At 46.5% G+C, this 18,591-nt stretch overlaps 1 protein-coding gene across 2 annotated transcripts in view; it reads left to right on the top strand.

The window, feature by feature from the left end:
- The window catches only part of ANKRD33B (ankyrin repeat domain 33B), a 105,865-nt gene that overhangs the window by 40,550 nt on the left and 46,724 nt on the right, over positions 1-18,591 (top strand). For both annotated transcript variants that reach the window (XM_003263163.2, XM_030813909.1), the window contains exon 2: positions 15,852-15,981. In XM_003263163.2, coding sequence (XP_003263211.1) covers positions 15,852-15,981 — 130 coding nt within the window. The remainder of the gene's footprint in view (positions 1-15,851; positions 15,982-18,591) is intronic.

An 18,591-nucleotide genomic window follows, 5' to 3' on the forward strand; every position in this document is an offset into this window, starting at 1 on the left:
CTGGAGTACAGTGGTGTGATCTCGGCTCACTGCAACCTCCACTTCCTGGGTTCAGGTGATTCTCCCACCTCAGCCTCCCGAGTAGCTGGGACTACAGACATGCACCACCGCACCCGGCTAATTTTTGTATTTTTTGGTGGAGATGGGTTTTCGCCATGTTGACCAGGCTGGTCTCGAACCCCTGACCTCAAGCAATCCTCCCACCTCAGCCTCCTACGGTGCTGGGATTACAGGTGTGAGCCACTGTGCCAACCAAAAGGAGAACCTTTTTGAAAAAAAAAAAAAAGAAAAATATAGCACTGTCCTGATGTCTTCTGGGAATATAGTGAAGTCCAGAAGGGAAATTTTCTTAGCTGATTTGCGGCATTAATTATATCTAATCTCGCTGCACCTAACATCTAGTAGATCTCAATGGCTATTAGTAAAATAATAATATGTTTTATTTAATTATATATTGTCTTATATAAACATATTCAACTTTAATGAATGATCCAGTTCTCAAGACAGAAAGAATTATGTTAATATGACAGGCTTTGGAAAATTGTAACTGGATTTTGTCATTATCCTTATGACTTGTTGATGTTTGTATTATCTAGTGCTACATGCATCACCCCAAAACATAGTGGCTTTAAATAATAATTATCATTTATTTTCTCTCAGTGTCTATGGCTCACGAATGTGGGAACCTGGTTGGGCAGTTCTGACTAAGGGTTTCTCGTGAGTTGCAGTGGGATACTGGCTGTGGCTGTAGTTGTCTGAAGGCTTGACTGAGGCCACAGGGTCCCCTTCCAAAGTGGCTCTCTCTCATGGCTGGCACATTGGTGCTGGCAGTTGGCTGGGGGCCTCAGTTCCTCTCCCTGTGGGTCTCTCCATAGGGCTGCTCCAGTGTCCACAGGGCATGGCGGCCGGCTTCCTCAAGAGCCTGCAATCCAGGAGACCAGGGTGAAAGCTGCAAGATCTTTTAGGATCTGGCCTTGGAAGGCACACACCATTACTCCTGCCATATGGGGCCAGCCCTGATTCAGCAAGGGAGGTGATCACCAAGGATGTGAATACCAGGAGGCAACGAAGATCATTGGGGCCATCCAGGAGGCTGGCTACCACAATTGTGGTTGTGAATATTAGAAGTACAGGGTATGGAATGAATAAGAAAAGTATACTCATAACAGACATACATGGTACTAGGACAGGGTCCGTGTTTTTGCTGTTGTAATTCATCCCCTGCATGACCTCTTTCTCATTGAGTGAGTTTCTTTCCTTTTCTTCCTTTTTTTTTTTTGAGGTGGAGTTTTGTTCTTGTTGCCCAGGCTGGAGTGCAGTGGCAAGATTTCAGCTCACAGCAACCTCTGCCTCCCATGTTCAAGTGATTCTCGTGCCTCAGCCTCCCAAGTAGCTGGGATTACAGGCACTCGCCACCATGCCCAGCTAATTTTTGTATGATTAGTAGACACAGGGTTTCTCCATGTTGGCCAGGCTGGTCTCGAACGTCTGACCTCAGGTGATCCGCCTGCCTCAACCTCCCAAAGTGCTGGGATTACAGGCATGAGCCACCATGCCTGGCCGAGTGAGTTTCTATATTCTGCTCTTCTAGCCTTGCTAGTTCCTTTAAGTTCTCTGTCGAGCTTTGTACATCCGTTGTAAAAATTCCAAGCTTAATTTCAAAAAGATTAAGTGAATCAATGGTCAGAAGAACATGTAATTGTTACTGACAGTCACTGCCTTCAGGTCAACCGTTAACAGGCTTAGTTTTCTTTCATCACAGAATGCTTGTATGATCACTGCGTGGAAACCACTCTCAGTGTCGGGAAAGTTAGACGAGCCTCTGAGATAGGAAGAGATTAGGTATATACATGAACTTGGCAGAGGGAATACAGTTGAACGAAGTAGTAGTTTCATACATTACTAATCTAAAATCATAAATCCTAGCGAGAGGTTTGCAGTGATAATAAGATTTACATTTTATGCAAAATTTAGTCTAAAGGGAAATTGTTTTGAATTACTGACAACCTTGAATTTATCAAATCCTGATTACAGGGCTACAAGGTGACCCCATGTTGGAAAGAATTATCTTGATGTATTTTACATATTTATTTATTAATAAAATGTCTTATCTCTTTATTTAAAACAGTTTATTAGGCATCTCTTTATTTGAAGCAGAAAAGCATAGATAAAAATACAAATGTTGGCCGGGCGCAGTAGCTCACACCTGTAATCCCAGCACTTTGGGAGGCCAAGGTGGGCGGATCACAAGGTCAAGAGATCGAGACCATCCTGGCCAACATGGTGAAGCCCTGTCTCTACTAAAAATACAAAAATTAGCTGGGCATGGTGGCGAGTGCCTGTAGTCCCAGCTACTCGGGAGGCTGAGGCAGGAGAATCGCTTGAACCCACAAGGTGGAGGTTGCAGTGACCTGAGATCGCGCCACTGCACTCCAGCCTGGCGACAGAGCGAGACTTTGTCTCAAAACAGAAAACAAAAAACAAATATCACCTATAGCAACTGCTGCCAACATAACTTTACTGGTATAATTTAAAAATATGTGAAATCAAAAGGACATTGAAACAGACCCAAAATCTATAATAAAATCCAAAAAGACTCCTCCCTCTCAGTATGTGCCTTGATGATGGCTACTTTAATTTACAACATCCTCTTTCAGAAAAATGAAAGGTCTTTTATGAACATAGCCATGTCAGAGGCACGCACACATTTTAGAAGTTCACATGAGAAGAAATAATATCATATCAGCTCCTCTGACCTGTGGCTGTTATTACTTCTCACTGAACACTCTCCCGTGAAGATCTTCCCACATCAGCACATGCATCACTGCTTCATTCCTGTCTTGGGTGAGTGACGTCGTGTCCCATAGCATATATTTATTTGCTTTTTGTTTTTGAGACTGAGTCTTGCTCTGTCACCCAGGCTGGAGTGCAGTAAGTGGCATGACCTCGGCTCACCACAACCTCTGCCTCCCAGATTCAAGCAACTCTCGTGCCTCAGCGTCCTGAGTAGCTGGGATTACAGGCGTGCACCACCCCGGCCAGCTAATTTTTTGTATTTTTAGTAGAGGTGGGATTTCACCATGTTGGCCAGGCCGGTCTCGAACTCCTGACCTCAGATGATCTGCCTGCCTTGGCCTCCCAAAGTGTTGGGATTACAGGCAAGAGCCACTGCGCCCGGCCTCCATAACATATATTTCATTAGCCAGTCATCTCTTGATGTATGTTTTATATTTGGGTGTTTTTCAGGCTGTGTAGTTACAAATCTTTATACAGATACAAATCTCTTGACTTCCATTTTTTTTTTTTTTTTTTTTTTTTTTTTTTTGAGACAGGGAGACAGGGCCTGTTGCCCAGGCTGGAGTGCAGTGGCATGATCATAGCTCACTGCAGCCCCCAACTCCGGGGCTCAAGTGATCCTCCCACCTTAGCCTCCCAAATTGCTGGGGGTACATGTGTGCATTGCACCTGGCTAGTTTTTAAATTTTTTTTTTTAGCAATAAGGTCTCATTATGTTGTCCAGGCTGCTTTTGAACTACTAGGCTCCAGCAATCCTCCCGCCTTGGCCTCCCGAAGTGCTGGGATTACAGGCGTGGGCCCAGCTCTTGACATATTGTTGATGTCTCTGAAGTGAATTCCTCAGCGTGGAGTTCTTGGGTCCACTTTCATTTTCTTTTGAATTTGGCTCTTGTTTTCAGATCTATATTGTTCATCCCCAGGTCTTGGGGCACCTACCAAGAGTGACACCATACTGGGAGGGAGCTGCGTCTTTGAGGTCTCTTGGGACCTGAAGTCATTTCCTTTCCTGACTGTAGAGGAAACGTAAAAAGCTTCAAGCTCACAGCACTGTGTGTCGGCCCTCAGTTTAGAGTAAGCTGGGTATTATTCTGGGTAGGAGGCACTGACCCGTTTCAGGGGCGCGTGCCTTCATTCAGCAAATGCTTATTGAGCGTCTTGTAGATGTCAGGCACTTGGGAAACAAAATTAAAAAGATATGATCTCCCTCCACTTGGAGCTTATTGTTCAGTGAGGGCTGGTGTGTGAATGGCAGCCCTGTGAGAGCGTCAGTAAATGGGCATCAAAGGGTTTGGGCCATACTGGCAGGAGACTCAGAAATGTGCAGGCTGACTTGCTGATGGGGCCAGGGGCAGGGAAGACGAGCATTCCCGGCGGAGGCCACTGCACCTGCAAAGGCTTTGAGGCCTGAAAACGTGAGGCGTGGCACCAGGGGGAACCTAAACCACCAGGAGTTTGGTGTGGCCATGGGGGAGTTCAGAAGCGACGGGTGTGGCACGCTCGGCTGTGCAGTGGCATAGCACAGGACCGTGGCGCCCAGGCTGCTGGGTTCACCTCCTGTAAAATGGTTTTGGAATAGGTGGCATGACATAGTTGCCAAATTTCATTTTGCAAGCTAAGAAATAAATTAAAAAGTCATAAATGCATGTCACCATCATTTATTTATTTATTTATTTATTTTTGAGACAGGGTCTCACTCTGTCACCCAGGCTGGAGTGCGGTGGTACGATCTTGGCTCACTGCAACCTTCACTTCCTGGGTTCAAGCGATTCTCGTGCCTCAGCCTCCTGAGTAGTTGCGATTACAGGTGTGCGTTACCACGCCCGGCTCATTTTTTTGTATATTTAATAGAAACAGGATTTCGCCATGTTGGCCAGGCTGGTCTTGAACTCCTGACCTCAAGTGATCCACCCACCTCAGCCTCCCAAAGTGTTGGGGTTACAGGCATGAGCCACCACGCCCAGCCCATTTTATAAGTACATTTTGTGCCCAATCGAGTATCAAAGACATAATCTTAAAATAAAGGACAGTTCTTCCCAAGGGAAAAAGAAAGTAGGCAACCTGACACATGAATAGATGATGTACGCTACTGTTACACGCACACACACACACTCAGAATAGACAGTGTTGCTGTGATAACAAACCACTTCAAGTCCCAGTGGCTCAAAATAACAAAGGTTTGCCTCTCGCTCATTCATGCTCTTGTGCGCCGGCTGGAGGGGGCAGGGCTCTGCTCTCTTTGCCCTCACCCCGGAGGCCCAGGCTGGGAGCAGTCGCATCTCTGAGCTTCAAGGGCAGTCAAGGCAGAGAAAAGGGAAGGTGGCACATCGTCCACCGTCTCTTGAAACTTCCTCCTGGAAGCGACACCTGCTATTTCACTTGCATTTAATTACCCAAAGCAAACCAGATGGTCAAGTCAGAACTCAGAAAGGGTGGGGAAATGCAATTTTACCAAGAGGCAGGAAGAAATAGATAATGGAATAATGCCAGTGAGTACTGCAGCTGAATCCAGTGCAACTGAATTGTCCTGGTTCAAGCAATGAAAAAAGACTTTGTGTGTGTACTTTCACCAGCTTCTTCAAAGACCGTCACCCATACTCGAATGAATATTCCTCCTGTGTGTGCTACTGTATAGGGTAAGTGGGAGAGAATGGAGAGTGTTTGTCAGGGACATTTTTGAGGAATACTGAAGTCTACTTGGGACAGTGAAACACACTGCACGACGAGCTTCCAGCTGCTTGTTTTCCTGCTGGACTCTGTGAGTTCATCGTGTCATTTAAAGCTCCTTGTTACTGAGTGCCTCCTAGCAGCAGCTTCCTTTAGCCCTCTCTAGGAGGATCACAAATGCCTATTCCTGGCAGCCTGCGCATGTCGTCTTAGGTGTCCTCTGGTGACCTGTGGTCTGGTGTTTTGCACAATCTTCATCACCATTCCTTCTAGGAGGATTGAGAGCTGAATTTGATTTTTAAAACGAAGCTTGGTAATCAAGAATAGCAACAGCAGGCTGAGTACGGGGGCTTACGCCTATAATCCTAGGACTTTGGGAGGCTGAGGCGGGTGGATCAATGGAGGTCAGGAGCTCGAGACCAGACATGGTGAAACCCTGTCTCTACTTAAAAAAAAAAAAAAAAAAAAAAAAATTAACTGGGCGTGCTGGTGCATGACTATAGTCTCAGCTACCCAGGAGGCTGGGGCAGGAGAATCGCTTGAACCCATGAGGCGGACATTGCAGTGAGCCGAGATTGCGTCACTGCACTCCAGCCTAGGCAACCAAGCGAGACTCCTTCTCAAAAAAAAAAAAAAAAAAAAAGCCATGGCTGTTCCGAAGGGGAAGCAAGGAAGGTTTCTTCCCTGGAAAACACAAGGCTGCAGTAGCGAATCAGGATTGCCTTGGGGCCGAGGTAGATTGCTAGACCAGTGGAAGCAACTCTCAGGTTCATTCATATGTTTATGGGGAGGTGGGATGAGCTTGAGAATGCCGTTACTACCAATGGGAAAAGAATGGATGTGTTCATATATTGTGCTAGGAAAGCAGAAAAAGGTAAAATTAAACTTCTATAATAAAAACCATGGTGGATTCAAGACCTCACTATGAAAAAAAATACACTTTGAAACTTTTGAAATTAAATACAGAGGAATATCTTTCGGGTTTTTGAATAGGAGGCATTGCTTAAACACATGACAAAAAGCATGCCTATAAAGGAAAAGATGAATAATATGACTGCATCGAAATGTAAAACGGGATGGAAAATGAAAAAGCAAGTGGTGTAGAGCAAACAATCGCAACACCCTTGACAGAGCTTCAGGTCCAGGGGCAGCATTTACGGAGGCATCTACTCTCTGTGGTACCTGAGAGGGAGCGCCTCTTTAAATTTGGTGCCCCAGGGCCTCCTTTGCCACAGCTTAGTGCCAGCCTTGGGCGCCAGGGCCATCCTGATGCCAGCTTTAGTGTCTAGGGCTGTGTTGCCCAGTAGTGTAGCTGGTAGCTCCAAGTGGCTGTGGAACACAGTGCAACTGAGGTGTGCTATAAGTGTAAAATATGCACTAGATTCAGCCAAAAAAAGTAAAATAGCTCATTAAAATTTTTCCATTGATTACATTTTGAAATGGTAATATTTTGGATATGTTGAGTTAAATACAATATATTTATTAGGATTTCATTTGGCTTTTATTAATTTGGCCACTAGAAAATTAAAAATTATCAGCCAGGTGCAGTAGCTCATGCCTGTAATCTCTGCACTTTGGGAGGCAGAGGAGTGCAGATACTTGAGCCCAGGAGTTCCATACCAGCCTTGGTAACATGGCAAAACCCAATATCTACAAAAATACAAAAATTAGCTGGATGTGGTGGTGCTCACCCATAGTCCCAGCTACTAGCGAGGCTGAGCAGGGAGGATTGTTTGAGCCTGGGAGGCGAAGGCTGCAGTGAGCCGTGATGCACTCCAGCAGGTAACAGACCTAGACCTGTCTCCAAAAAAATTTTACATTACATTTGTGGCTCCCCTTATGTCTTTATTGGACACCACTGTCCTCAAGTATTATAAAGAATTCAAACTGGGCTGGGTGCTGTGGCTCACACCTGTAATCCCAGCACTTTGGGAGGCTGAGGTGGGCAGATCATTTGAGGTCAGGGGTTCGAGACCAGCCTGGCCGACATGGTGAAACCCCATTTCTACTAAAAATACAAAAATTAGCCAGGCATGGTGGCAGGCACCTGTAATCTCAGCTACTTGGGCAGCTGAGGTGGGAGAATCGCTTGAACCTGGGAGATGGAGGCTGCGGTGAGCTGAGATCATGCTATTGCACTATAGCCTGGGTGACAGAGTGAGACTTCATCTAAAAAGAACAAAACACACAAAAAAAGAATTCCTACTGATCAATGAGGAAAAGACAAAGAAGCCAATGGGAAATGGACAAAAGACATAATTAAATCCTTCACCAAAGAGGAAATCCAGACAGCCAATAGATGCATGGAAAGGTGGCCAGTCTTACTGGCAATCAGGGGAATGCGAAGTGAAAACACAGTAAGAATGTTTACGCATCTGACTGGTGAAAATGCAAAGGTATTGGGAATTGGTAAGCATGAAGAAAAACTGTAACTTTCACCCATGAGTGGTGGAGTTGAAGTTGTTGCAGCCGCTTTGGAGAGGACTTTGGCTCATGTTCTACCCTCAGCTTATCCACTTAGAGCACTGGTTCTCTCCTCGTGGCAATTTTGCCTCCCAGGGTGCATTTGGCAATGTCTAGAGGCATTTTGGGTTGTCATAAATGAGGGTAGAAGATGCCCCTGACATCTGATGGGTAGAGGCCAGGGATTGTTTAGTACAGGGGACAGCCCCCCAGAATAAAGAATCGTCTGGCCCCACATGTCAATAGTGCCCTGGTCGAAAAACTGACACAGACAAGGATCCCAATTAATTTCCAGCTCAGGTGCATCAGGAGCTACAGATCAAGGTTTTAATTCCAGTGCTCTGTATTTATAATCACAGAACTTTGGACACAGTGTCTATCAGTTTAGGGGCATGGATGAACATGCAGAGACACTATAGTAGTCACGATGCATTTGCCAGTGATTTGGCTAGATCACGTCCAGCACTGTGTGAATAAACCAAGCTTCAGGCTCAAATGTACATGGAGAGCGTTTTGTGCAAATATTTGAAATAGGAAATAATGCTGCCTATTAAATATATCGCTTATGGGCCGGGCACAGTGGCTCACGTCTGTAATCCTAGCACTTTGGGAGGCTGAGATGGGTGGATCACCTGAGGTCAGGAGTTTGAGACCAGCATGGCCAACATGGCGAAACCTGTCTCTACTAAAAATAAAAAAATTAGCTGGGCATGGTGGCGGGAGACTGTAATCCCAGCTACCTGGGAGGCTGAGGCAGGAGAATTGCTTGAACCTGGGGGGTGGAGGTTGCAGTGAGCTGAGATTGCGCCGCTGCACTCCAGCCTGGGCAGCAGAGTGAAACTCCATCTCTAAATAAATAAATAAATAAAAATATATTGTTTATGGATACATGCATATGTAATAAAAATTCAAAAGCAAAATCAGAGCATACACAGCAGCACCAAATAGTGATCACCTCTGGGAGGGACAGAGAAGAAAGTACAAAAAGGCATTTCAACTTTTTCTGTAATGTTGATTCCTTTAAAATGTTTGAAGCAGTTATGACAAAATATTGACCTTTGTTAATGTAACCAGTGAAGACATGGGTGTTTATCTTACTTATCTTACTTTCTGTTTTACTTTTCTCTATATTTGGAATTTTTTTCATAATAAACACTCATACACACATACCAAAGGGCACTTGGAACAGGGGCTGCCTGAGTCCAAGCAGCTCAGTGGGGGTTGTCCCTGTGTCTGTGTGGTTCGCCTGCTTTTCCCCAACACTGATGCGTGGTTAAGAGTTTGGTGCATGGAACGTTCCGTGGGATTCTTTATTATGAGCTGGCTCTGGAGAGGCAGTGGGCTGAAATGGTGGTGTCTGACCTGCGGTGTTGGGGCCACACCCTGCAGGGATTGACCCTTGGGTCCTGCCTCCTGGTGAGGAAGTCCTCTCCCCTCGCCACTTGCCACCCCTCTGCACTAGACCTGGACCTGACCTTTACCCTCCAAACTTCTAACAACACATCCCAGAAAGTACCTGGTTCAAGATACTAACATTCACATTTAGGGAGTGTATTTCAAGAAAAATAGATGTCATATCATAGAAATTGCAGACAAATCTGAATTCCTGGGGAGACCCTTCAGAAAGGAAGTTGGCTGCCTGGTCTTTGCAATTGAGTTCGTTGGCCAGCCTTGAGACTTGATTGGGAAGGGTTTGCCTTGTATGACACCCAGTGCCTAGTGTAGTGTGGAATTTAAGGCCAGCAGTGGTGGTTGATGTGCACACTTGGTCTTCTCTACAAGCCACATGTGTTGAAGATCCCCTGCCTTACTGGGGCCTCCCTCTCATGCTCTTTCATTCCGTTTAGGCCCAGGGAAAGGATTCCTGCCTGTGGCGCTGGGCTTGAGGCTGCAGTACTCACCGTTTTTCTATGATATGTTGAAGCAATGAACTGGTGTTGAGGGATCTTAGAATTTTTAAGACTTGTATGAAGTATCCTTTCCTTTGGAATCTTGTTTGGAGAATAGCTTAATTAGATGATGTCTTAGTCCGTTTAGGCTGCTATAGGAAAATACAGTAAACTGGGTGGCTTATAAACAATGGAGATTTATTTCTCACCGTTCTGGAGGCTGAGAAGTCCAAGATCATGGGCCTACTTTCTGGTTCACAGACAGCACCTTCTTACTGTGTCCCCACAGGGTGGAGAGGGCAAGGCAGCTCTCTGGGTCCTCTTGTATAAGGGCGCCAATCCTATTTATGAGGGCTCTGCCCTTACGACCTGGTTACCTCCCAGCGGCCATGTCTCCTAATACCATCACCATGAGGGTTAGGATTTCAACATATGAATTTTGAAGGGACACAAACGTTCCGTCCATGGCAGATGGTAAGGCCCTGTCACCAGAAGAACATTTGAGTCAGTCTTCATTCACGCTGCCTGAGTATTCCTGCGTTACCTGTGTGAACTGAACCAGGAAGTTGGCCCCTCACAGGGAATCCATCTCTCTTGTGCCATTGCAGCTGCTGCCACCAAATGCTATCATTGATGTTTTTCCTGGATGCCCACCCCTGTCCCCAGTGCAAGATTTTTCTTAGACCCCTGATGATTTTAATTTGCATTGTCTTAAAACATCCTGAGATGATTGAAACTTGCCTAAAATAGTTTACCCAGCAAATCACACAAGTGTTAGCAGGGGCTCATGGCAGCCTTTTAGAAATACAGTAGCTCTTTAGAGGCCAGAATTCTTGCATTCATTCATAAAGCCACATAGACATCTCCCCCAACCTATTGCTGGTGTTATTATGGGGTTTTATAGAAATGGAGTTTTAAGTATCTGAAATGTACTCTCTTCGTTCTTGGAATTTTTTCTCACACTCAAACATGGTAACATCCTTTTTCTTCTGGGTCATCAGGATGATGGCTCCCCTACTGTGGTACCATAGGCCCCATGTGGCTCTGGGGCTCCCTGGGCCTCTGGTGCTTCAGTCTCTCCCCTGGCTGTTGTGGGCTCCCACTTCTTCTGCAGACTGCTGGGCCTCATGCAGCATCCAGCCCTCCTTTTTCCTTCACAGACAGCTCTGTGAAACATTGTGTGCAAGACAGCTCTTGTTTGCACTTATTTACAGTGGTTATTGTAAAACTATTTCTTAATGAACACAACATTGTTTGCTTACTTTTTTCAGTGTTAATTAAAATGATGTAATTTCCTCATGAATACAGCTTTGTTTTACAGAAGAATTCTAACTGCACAGAATCATATTGGGGTGGCTCACACCTGTAATCCCAGCACTTTGGGAGGCCAAGGAGGGCGGATCACAAGGTCAAGAGATTGAGACCATCCTGGCCAATATGGTGAAACCCCCATCTCTACTAAAAATACAAAAATTGGCTGGGCGTGGTGGTGCACACCTGTAGTCCTAGCTACTTGGGAAGCTGAGGCAGCAGAATTCCTTGAACCCAGGAGGCAGAGGTTGCAGTGAGCTGAGATCACGTCAGTGCCCTCCAACCTGGTGACAGAGTGAGACTCCATCTCAAAAAAAAAAAAAAAAAAAAAAAGTGAAAGTAGTTCTTCCAAAATGTTGCTTCCCCACCCTACCCACCCTGGATTGGTCAGGGGTCTCCAGAGAAATTGTGTGTGTGTGTGTGTGTGTGTGTGTGTGTGTGTGTATGTATAAACATATATGTAGAGAAAGAGAGAGGTTTGTTTTGAGGAATTGGCATGCGTGATTGTAGGGGCTGGCAAGTTCAAAACCTGGAGATCTGGGGAAGAGTTGCAGTTTGACTTTGAAGGCAGCACTGCTGGTCAAGTTTCTTCTTTCCAGGGTGTGGGGAGGCCAGCCTTTTTTCTCTTAAGGTCTTCAATTGATTGGATGAGGCCCACTCACATGACAGAGGGCATCTACTTTATTCAAAGTCTGTTGATTTAAATATCAGTCTCATTTAAAGAATACCTTCACAGAAATATCTAGAATAATGTTTGACCAAATACCTAGGTACTGTGGCCTAGCCAAGTTGATACATGAAATTAACCATCACACACCTCCCATTCATCTTCCTTCTGTTCTTAATATTTTGGTGTGGTTCTTCTTGATGTTGTCTCACTGTCTTGCCCAGGCTGGTCTCAAACTCCTGGCCTCAAGTGGTCTTCCCACCTTGGCCTCCTAAAGTGCTGGAATTATAGACATGAGCCACTGCACCTGGCCTCATTTAATTTGTTAATATAATAAGTGATGTTCTGGCTGGGTGCCGTGGCTCACACCTGTAATCCCAACACTTTGGGAGACTGAGGTGGGTGGATCATTCGAGGTCAGGAGTTCGAGCCCAGCCTGGCCAACATGGTAAAACCCTGTCCCTACTAAAAATACAAAAATTAGCCGGGCTTGGTGGCAGGCACTTGTAGTCCTAGCTACTCGGGAGGCTGAGCAGGAGAATCGCTTGAACCCAGGAGGCAGAGGTTGCAGTGAGCCAAGATCACACCACTGCATTCCAGCCAGGGCAACAGAGCAAAACTCCATCTCAAAAAAAAAAAAAATGTTGTTCTTAGGTTTCTAAATATTATATCAGCTTTCCCAAGGTGGCTGTCAGCAGGTGGCTGCTGCACATTTTGGGAAGTTCTACCTTAGGAAGCTGGAGGAGTGTGGTGGGGAGAAGGAGGTGCTATCAGTCCAGAGCAGAACCCTTCACTGGTTGAGGTGAGAAGGAGGGGAGAGGAGGGTGGTCCTGAAAGAGACCTAATTCAGTAGCCAGATACTTCCGGAGCCCTGAGAGTGTCTCTCTTGTATCCACCTAGGGAAGGCGTTCCTTTTAACCTGAGCCCTTTAAGTGCAGGTTGGATGTCAGGGTTGGCAAAGGCAGGTGCCATCTGGGACCTTCCTGAAGAGCAGGTTTGCAGTATATGCTAAAAGCTTTCAAAATACCTATTTTCTTTAGTCCAGAAATCCTGCTTCTAACAATGTCTCCTGAGAAAACAAGAAACAAAATACACAAAGCCTTAGCTCTAGGGGTTTCACTGCAGGTTTTACTCATAAGAAAGAAAGTGAGAAACAGATCATCCGAGTATCCAAGAATAGGGATTTGTTAAATAATGACAATTCTACCCCACATAGAATCAAATACTCTGTATCTACCAGAAATTTCGACACAGAGTTACTTTTATTGATGTGAAGATATTGCTGATATAGTCCTAACTAAGACATATAGCAAATGGTCCTGTTTTAGTTTAAAGAAAAATGTGTGCATATGTGTGTGTCTGTGTCTGGTCTGTAACTTTTTTTCTTCTCTTTAATTTTTGGATCTTTTTCTGCAATAAATATGAGCTACTTGTGTAATTATATGCAAAGGAAGATGTTACATTATGTTCAGTATGTTTTATTTATAAGTCAGGAAATTGTAGAATACTAGAGCAATATCTCCATCCAAAGAAGTTAAAAATGATTTTTGGGTGCTCCCTGGTGGGATGACAAGTTTTCCGGCACATTTATGCGAAAGCAGGTGGGTAGGTTAGCTGGGAGAATGGAGGTGGTGGCAGCGAACTCTTAGTTCCCAGAGAGGCTGGAAACCTCAGTGGCTTCTAAGTAGAGCCTGCCTGCAGCCCACTCTTTTCTATTTAAAATTAGATTATTGTGAAACATTTCACCGTATAGATGGAATGACCTATTTCAAAGGGTGCATAAGCTAGAGTATATTAAAAAGCCTTTACCATAGTCAATAGTTATTGAGTTGATTATGCCGTGGTATGGATGTCAGTGTTAGAAAATCAATGGTATTCTGTAGAACTTTAAAAATGTGAATATTTGTGATTTAATATTCTTCTGTAGGGCAACTAGGAGCCTTATTGAGATAAGTGGGCAGGGCTACTCGAGTCTTCTTGTTGTTCCATGAAAAGTTATATTCTTACTAAAAATTGGCCAGGCGTGTTGGCTCACGCCTGTAATCCCAGCACTTTGGGAGACCGAGGTGGGTGAATCACGAGGTCAGGAGTTCGAGACCAGCCTGACCAACATGATGAAACTCTGTCTCTACTAAAAATACAAAATTAGCCGGGCGTGGTGGCACATGACGGTAATCCCAGTTACTTGAGAGACTGAAGCAGGAGAATCACTTGAACCCAGGAGGTGGAGGTTGCAATGAGCTGAAATCGCACCATTGCACTCCAGCCTGGGCAACAAGAGCGAAACTCTGTCTCAAAAACAAACAAACAAAAAACTGGTGAAAATCGGGCTGGGCCCCTGTGGAGTTGCTGTAAATATAAACTTTGTGCCTCTCATGCAGTGGTGGTGTGGCTGGCAGTGCCAAGAGTGACACCTGATTGCTTGGTCATTAGCTCCTACCCTGGGTTGAATTTTAGCATCTTACTGTATCTGCGTCTGTGAGGCGGTGAGCCTCACACCTGAGTCTACGCTGTTTTTCTTTGTTACGAGGTCTGTTCGTCAACTTGGGCTGCTGCAACAAAGCACCATAGACTGGGTACTTATTCAGAATGGAAGTTTATTCCTCACAGTTCTAGAAGTCCAAGATCTTATACAGAGTGGAAATTTATTTCTCACAGTTCTGGAGGCTAGAAGCCCAGGAACAGGGTGCTAGCACGGTGGGGTTCTGGCCCGGGCCCTCTTCCAGGATGCAGACTGCAGACTTCTCTCTGTGTCCTCACATGGAGGAAAAAGGCACGAGAGAGCTCTTGAGGTCCTTTTTATAGGACACTAATCCCATTCGTGAGGGCTCCACCCTTGTGATCTACTCACCTACCAAAGCCCCACTTCCTGCGCTATTCCACTGGGAGCTGGGATTTTAACATCTGGTAATACTTAATTAATAGATCTACAAAATCAACGATCAGTGTATGTATCCAGCTTGGTTCTCTCCCTGTGACTCCACGCTGCTGTCCATCTCTACCTGACGTCACCACTGGGTTGTCCAGAGACAGTCTCATACAGTACACTGAAGTCTGCATGCCATCTGTCCCCACGCCCACTCTGTCCCACATCCTGACCCTCTCATTTGATGGCAACTGCATCCTCTCAGCTGCTAGGGCCGAAACTTTCGGGTCATCCTGGACTCTTTCTATTCAACCTCACCTCCATTCTAACAGCAAATCTTCCTTTCCAGAATCCAAATTCGCCTCCCCAGCTGCTGCCCCCACCCTGGTGTGACACCATCCTCGCCTGCCTGGCCCCACAGTGGTCTCCCATCAGCCCCCCACCTCCACCCCATTCTTCTAGAGCCTGTTTCTGCCCAGCAGCCAGAGTGGATGCAGATGATTGGCAGCCGACGGCTCAGGACACTGCTCCTACTCAGGGGGTCCCCAGGGCCCTGTCCACTGTCTCTGAGACCCCCTGTTGCCTCCTGGACCCGGGTTACTCCTCTTTTTCTCACTCACTCTGCTCTAGCCCCGCCGGCCGCTGGGCTGCTCCCTGGATGCACCAGGCATGGTCCTGACTTGGGGCCTTTGCTTGAGCTGTTTTCTCTACTGGGGTATTTTCCCCGCTCTGTATCCGTGTGGCCCATTGCCTTGCCTCTTTCACACACGGGCCCCAACATCACCTCTGCCAAGCCCAGCCTGACCACCCTATTCCCTACAGAGCTGCACACCGCCCTGCACGCACCTTTTTTACCCCATCGCCGTCTGCCGCGCTCTGTCATTTATTTCTCTACGAGCCCCATAGTTGGTGCATTTCCCTCCCTGGAGAAAGCACACCGCAGGAGGGCTGAGACCTCAGCAGTTCATTGATGTCTTCACGTCAAGGCCCTCACTCGAGTCAGTGCTCAACACACATTTGAGAAGGATCAAGCAGCTGGCTCACCCTAAACCATCTCTGAGAATTGGGACTCCAGGTCCCTGTCATTGCCTTGTCCAGCCCCCTGGAGGGTAGTGGGTGCCCCTCGGGGTCCCCAGTGCTGACCCACCATGCTCCAGCTCTGCCCCTCTGACCCGCTTCCCCTCTTCATTTCTAGACCGGCCTTATTGTCGCCTGCTACCACGGCTTTGTGGATACCGTGGTGGCCTTAGCAGAGTGCCCCCACGTTGACGTCAACTGGCAGGACAGCGAGGGGAACACAGCCCTAATCACAGCTGCACAGGCAGGTAAGAGCTGGCTTTCCCCTTTCCTCCCGGAGCCGTAGCCAGAGCACCGCTGCTGGGCAGCCCGGGCTTCCGGTGCGATGCAGTCAGGATGGAAATGATCAGAAACCGTGTCCTGCTACCAAGGGGTGCCAGGGAAGGGCTGATCACTGTGTCCACACGCTATGCATTTACCCACTTGTTCAGAATTCAGTATGGGCAGATCAAGCTCTGATACTGCCCAAAGTTTTTGAATATGAATCTGCACCAGAAAGCCACCCTTGTCACCGTTGCACCTGAAGCCTCACACTCCATCCTGCTCCCGAAGACTGGGGGTGGCATGAGGCTGGCAGACCCACCAGTGGAAGAGACACGATCATGTGTCTCAGTGATAGTTAATCATGAAAGTAGACAGGCGTAGAAGGTGACCTTGCACTTTACCTGTAGAGTTAAAGAAACACCAGAAACTGTTTCTGAGAGCTGTGAGAGTATCTGTGTAACAAGCTGGGACGAAATCAGTGGGAGCGTCTTCCGAGCGGGTATCCAAGCATGTGGCCCTCAGCCCATCAGTCATCAAGGGGACGGCGCTTATGTCCATATTGCCAAGTGCATTGCAACTCTCCTCCTTTGGAATTGTATCCAGACATTTTTTTGAGGACAGACATGAAACCTATGCTTGCCTCTTCATAATCACACTTCATTTGGAATAGTGGTCTTGACCAGATTTATCACTGATCACTTTCAAATTTCGTGGCCTCCAAAGATTCTGTCTGTTTCATCGGTCAAGTTCTCAATTGCAAGCAAAGAAGCTGCCCGCGGCTGAGCCAGGAAGAACAGGTGCTTGTGTGTTGAGGGAAGGAGGGGAAGCTTACATGGTTGTCAGGGGTTGTTGAGAATCCCACTCAGGGCCTGGAAACTGGAGGAAGTGCCGCAGACCACAGTGTATGTTGATTCTGGTTGAGAAATGGCTGTTGCTGTCACCAAAAGGAGACCTCCTTGTCCCTTGTTGCTTCACAAGCCCCTGTACCAAAGCCACCCTGGGTGGATCTGATGGGTGGGGGGCCAGGGAAGCTGGAAAAACCCGTGTTTGACAGTTTCATCCCCCGTGGTGGGAGTGGTCTGGGCACCCCACTTTTCAATCAAGACGAATAGAGTGGGGAGCTCTCCAAACTTAGGAAGGGCCAGGGGCTGTGCTAACATGTGTTCACCTCCTCAGGTTTCAGAGCACGAGGCATCACTTCCATCGAGGCTTCCAGGCTTTGAAAGCCTAGCAAGAGTGTGAAAGGGCTTTGTAAGGCATTCAGTGATTCATTTCCTCTCATGGGCCAGCTACCATGTCAGGGACCAAGGATACAGAAGTGCAGGGCAGTCCCATCCTTGAGTAATTCTGCAGCTCATGGGACAGAGAAACACATGAAGCCCAGCACCATCTCTCTGCTGGAGCTCGGTGCTGTGGGGCGAGAACACTCTATCTAGCCTGAAGTTCATGATGAGGTCTTGCAAGAAGGGGGTTTGAGCTGGGGCTGAGAGGGAGCTGGGCCGTTCTCAGGAATGGCGAGTCTTAGGGACAGTGTAGGTGGGCATGGCTGTAGGATGGCGTGTGTCTAGGAGAGACGAGGGAAGGATGGGGACCAGACCATTAAGGGTCTAAGCCCAATGCAAGGGAATGTATTTCAGTAGCGTGAGGCTCTGTGAGTGGTGACAGGGGTGAGAGGATCCTGGGGGCCTAGCAGAGGGCTCAGAGCACAGGGAAGGGCTGGGAGCTGTGTGGCTATGGTGGTGACGTGGGCCATGGAGGAGAGCTGGGGGTCTAGGATGGCTTTGGGCTTTGGGACAGGGGATAACACCAACTGCAAAGGGCATATAAGTAAAAGAAGATGAATGGGAGGAACATTGGTTTTGAGCTGGCTATCATGACTTTGAAATGCTCTGAGACCTCTAAGTAAAGAGGTCTCCATGGCAAGTCAGGAAGAGATGGAGCTCCAAAATCTGATCCCTGCTAGAAATACAGATGAGGGACAGGTGTTGCTGGTGAGAGCTGGGACAAGGATTAGGTCATGACGGTATGAGAATGTACGATAAGAACGGATTTCTTTTCTTACTGATCTGCCAGAGCTCTTTGTGTGTTAGAGATAATAGCTGTGCTTTGATACCCATGAGGTACTTTCCAAAGTCTTACCTATTTGCAGGTGTTTTGATTTTGTATTCACCCATGATTGTTTCTTCAGAGTCAGAAGCACATTGTATATTTTTGGCAAGAATATGGCATTGGCCATGATATGTCCTTGGTGTGTCCTGTCAGGAGCACATACTGCCAGTTTGTCCTGGTGTGGGTGATGCTAAATTTGACGAACTGCTTACATTTCTCCATTTTAAAGGCAGATATTTCCCCTCTGTAATTAATAAGTAATCTGCAAGGTGATACTTAGAGATTGTATGAATATCCTGTTTCCCTGCCAGTTTTTGCCATTGATAATCCTTTTCTGAATCATTTATTTTACACTTATTATCTGATATTTTTCTATAAAGAAGAGCTTTCCTTTAGCCCCACCCTTTTTTCAGTACCATTACTCATTTTTTAAAAATTTTGTGTGTTCTACTTCAATAACGCCTTCGTTCTTTTCACTGCTGAAG

Source organism: Nomascus leucogenys, chromosome 6 (genome assembly GCF_006542625.1).
Source record: "Nomascus leucogenys isolate Asia chromosome 6, Asia_NLE_v1, whole genome shotgun sequence".
Lineage (NCBI taxonomy): Eukaryota > Metazoa > Chordata > Mammalia > Primates > Hylobatidae > Nomascus > Nomascus leucogenys.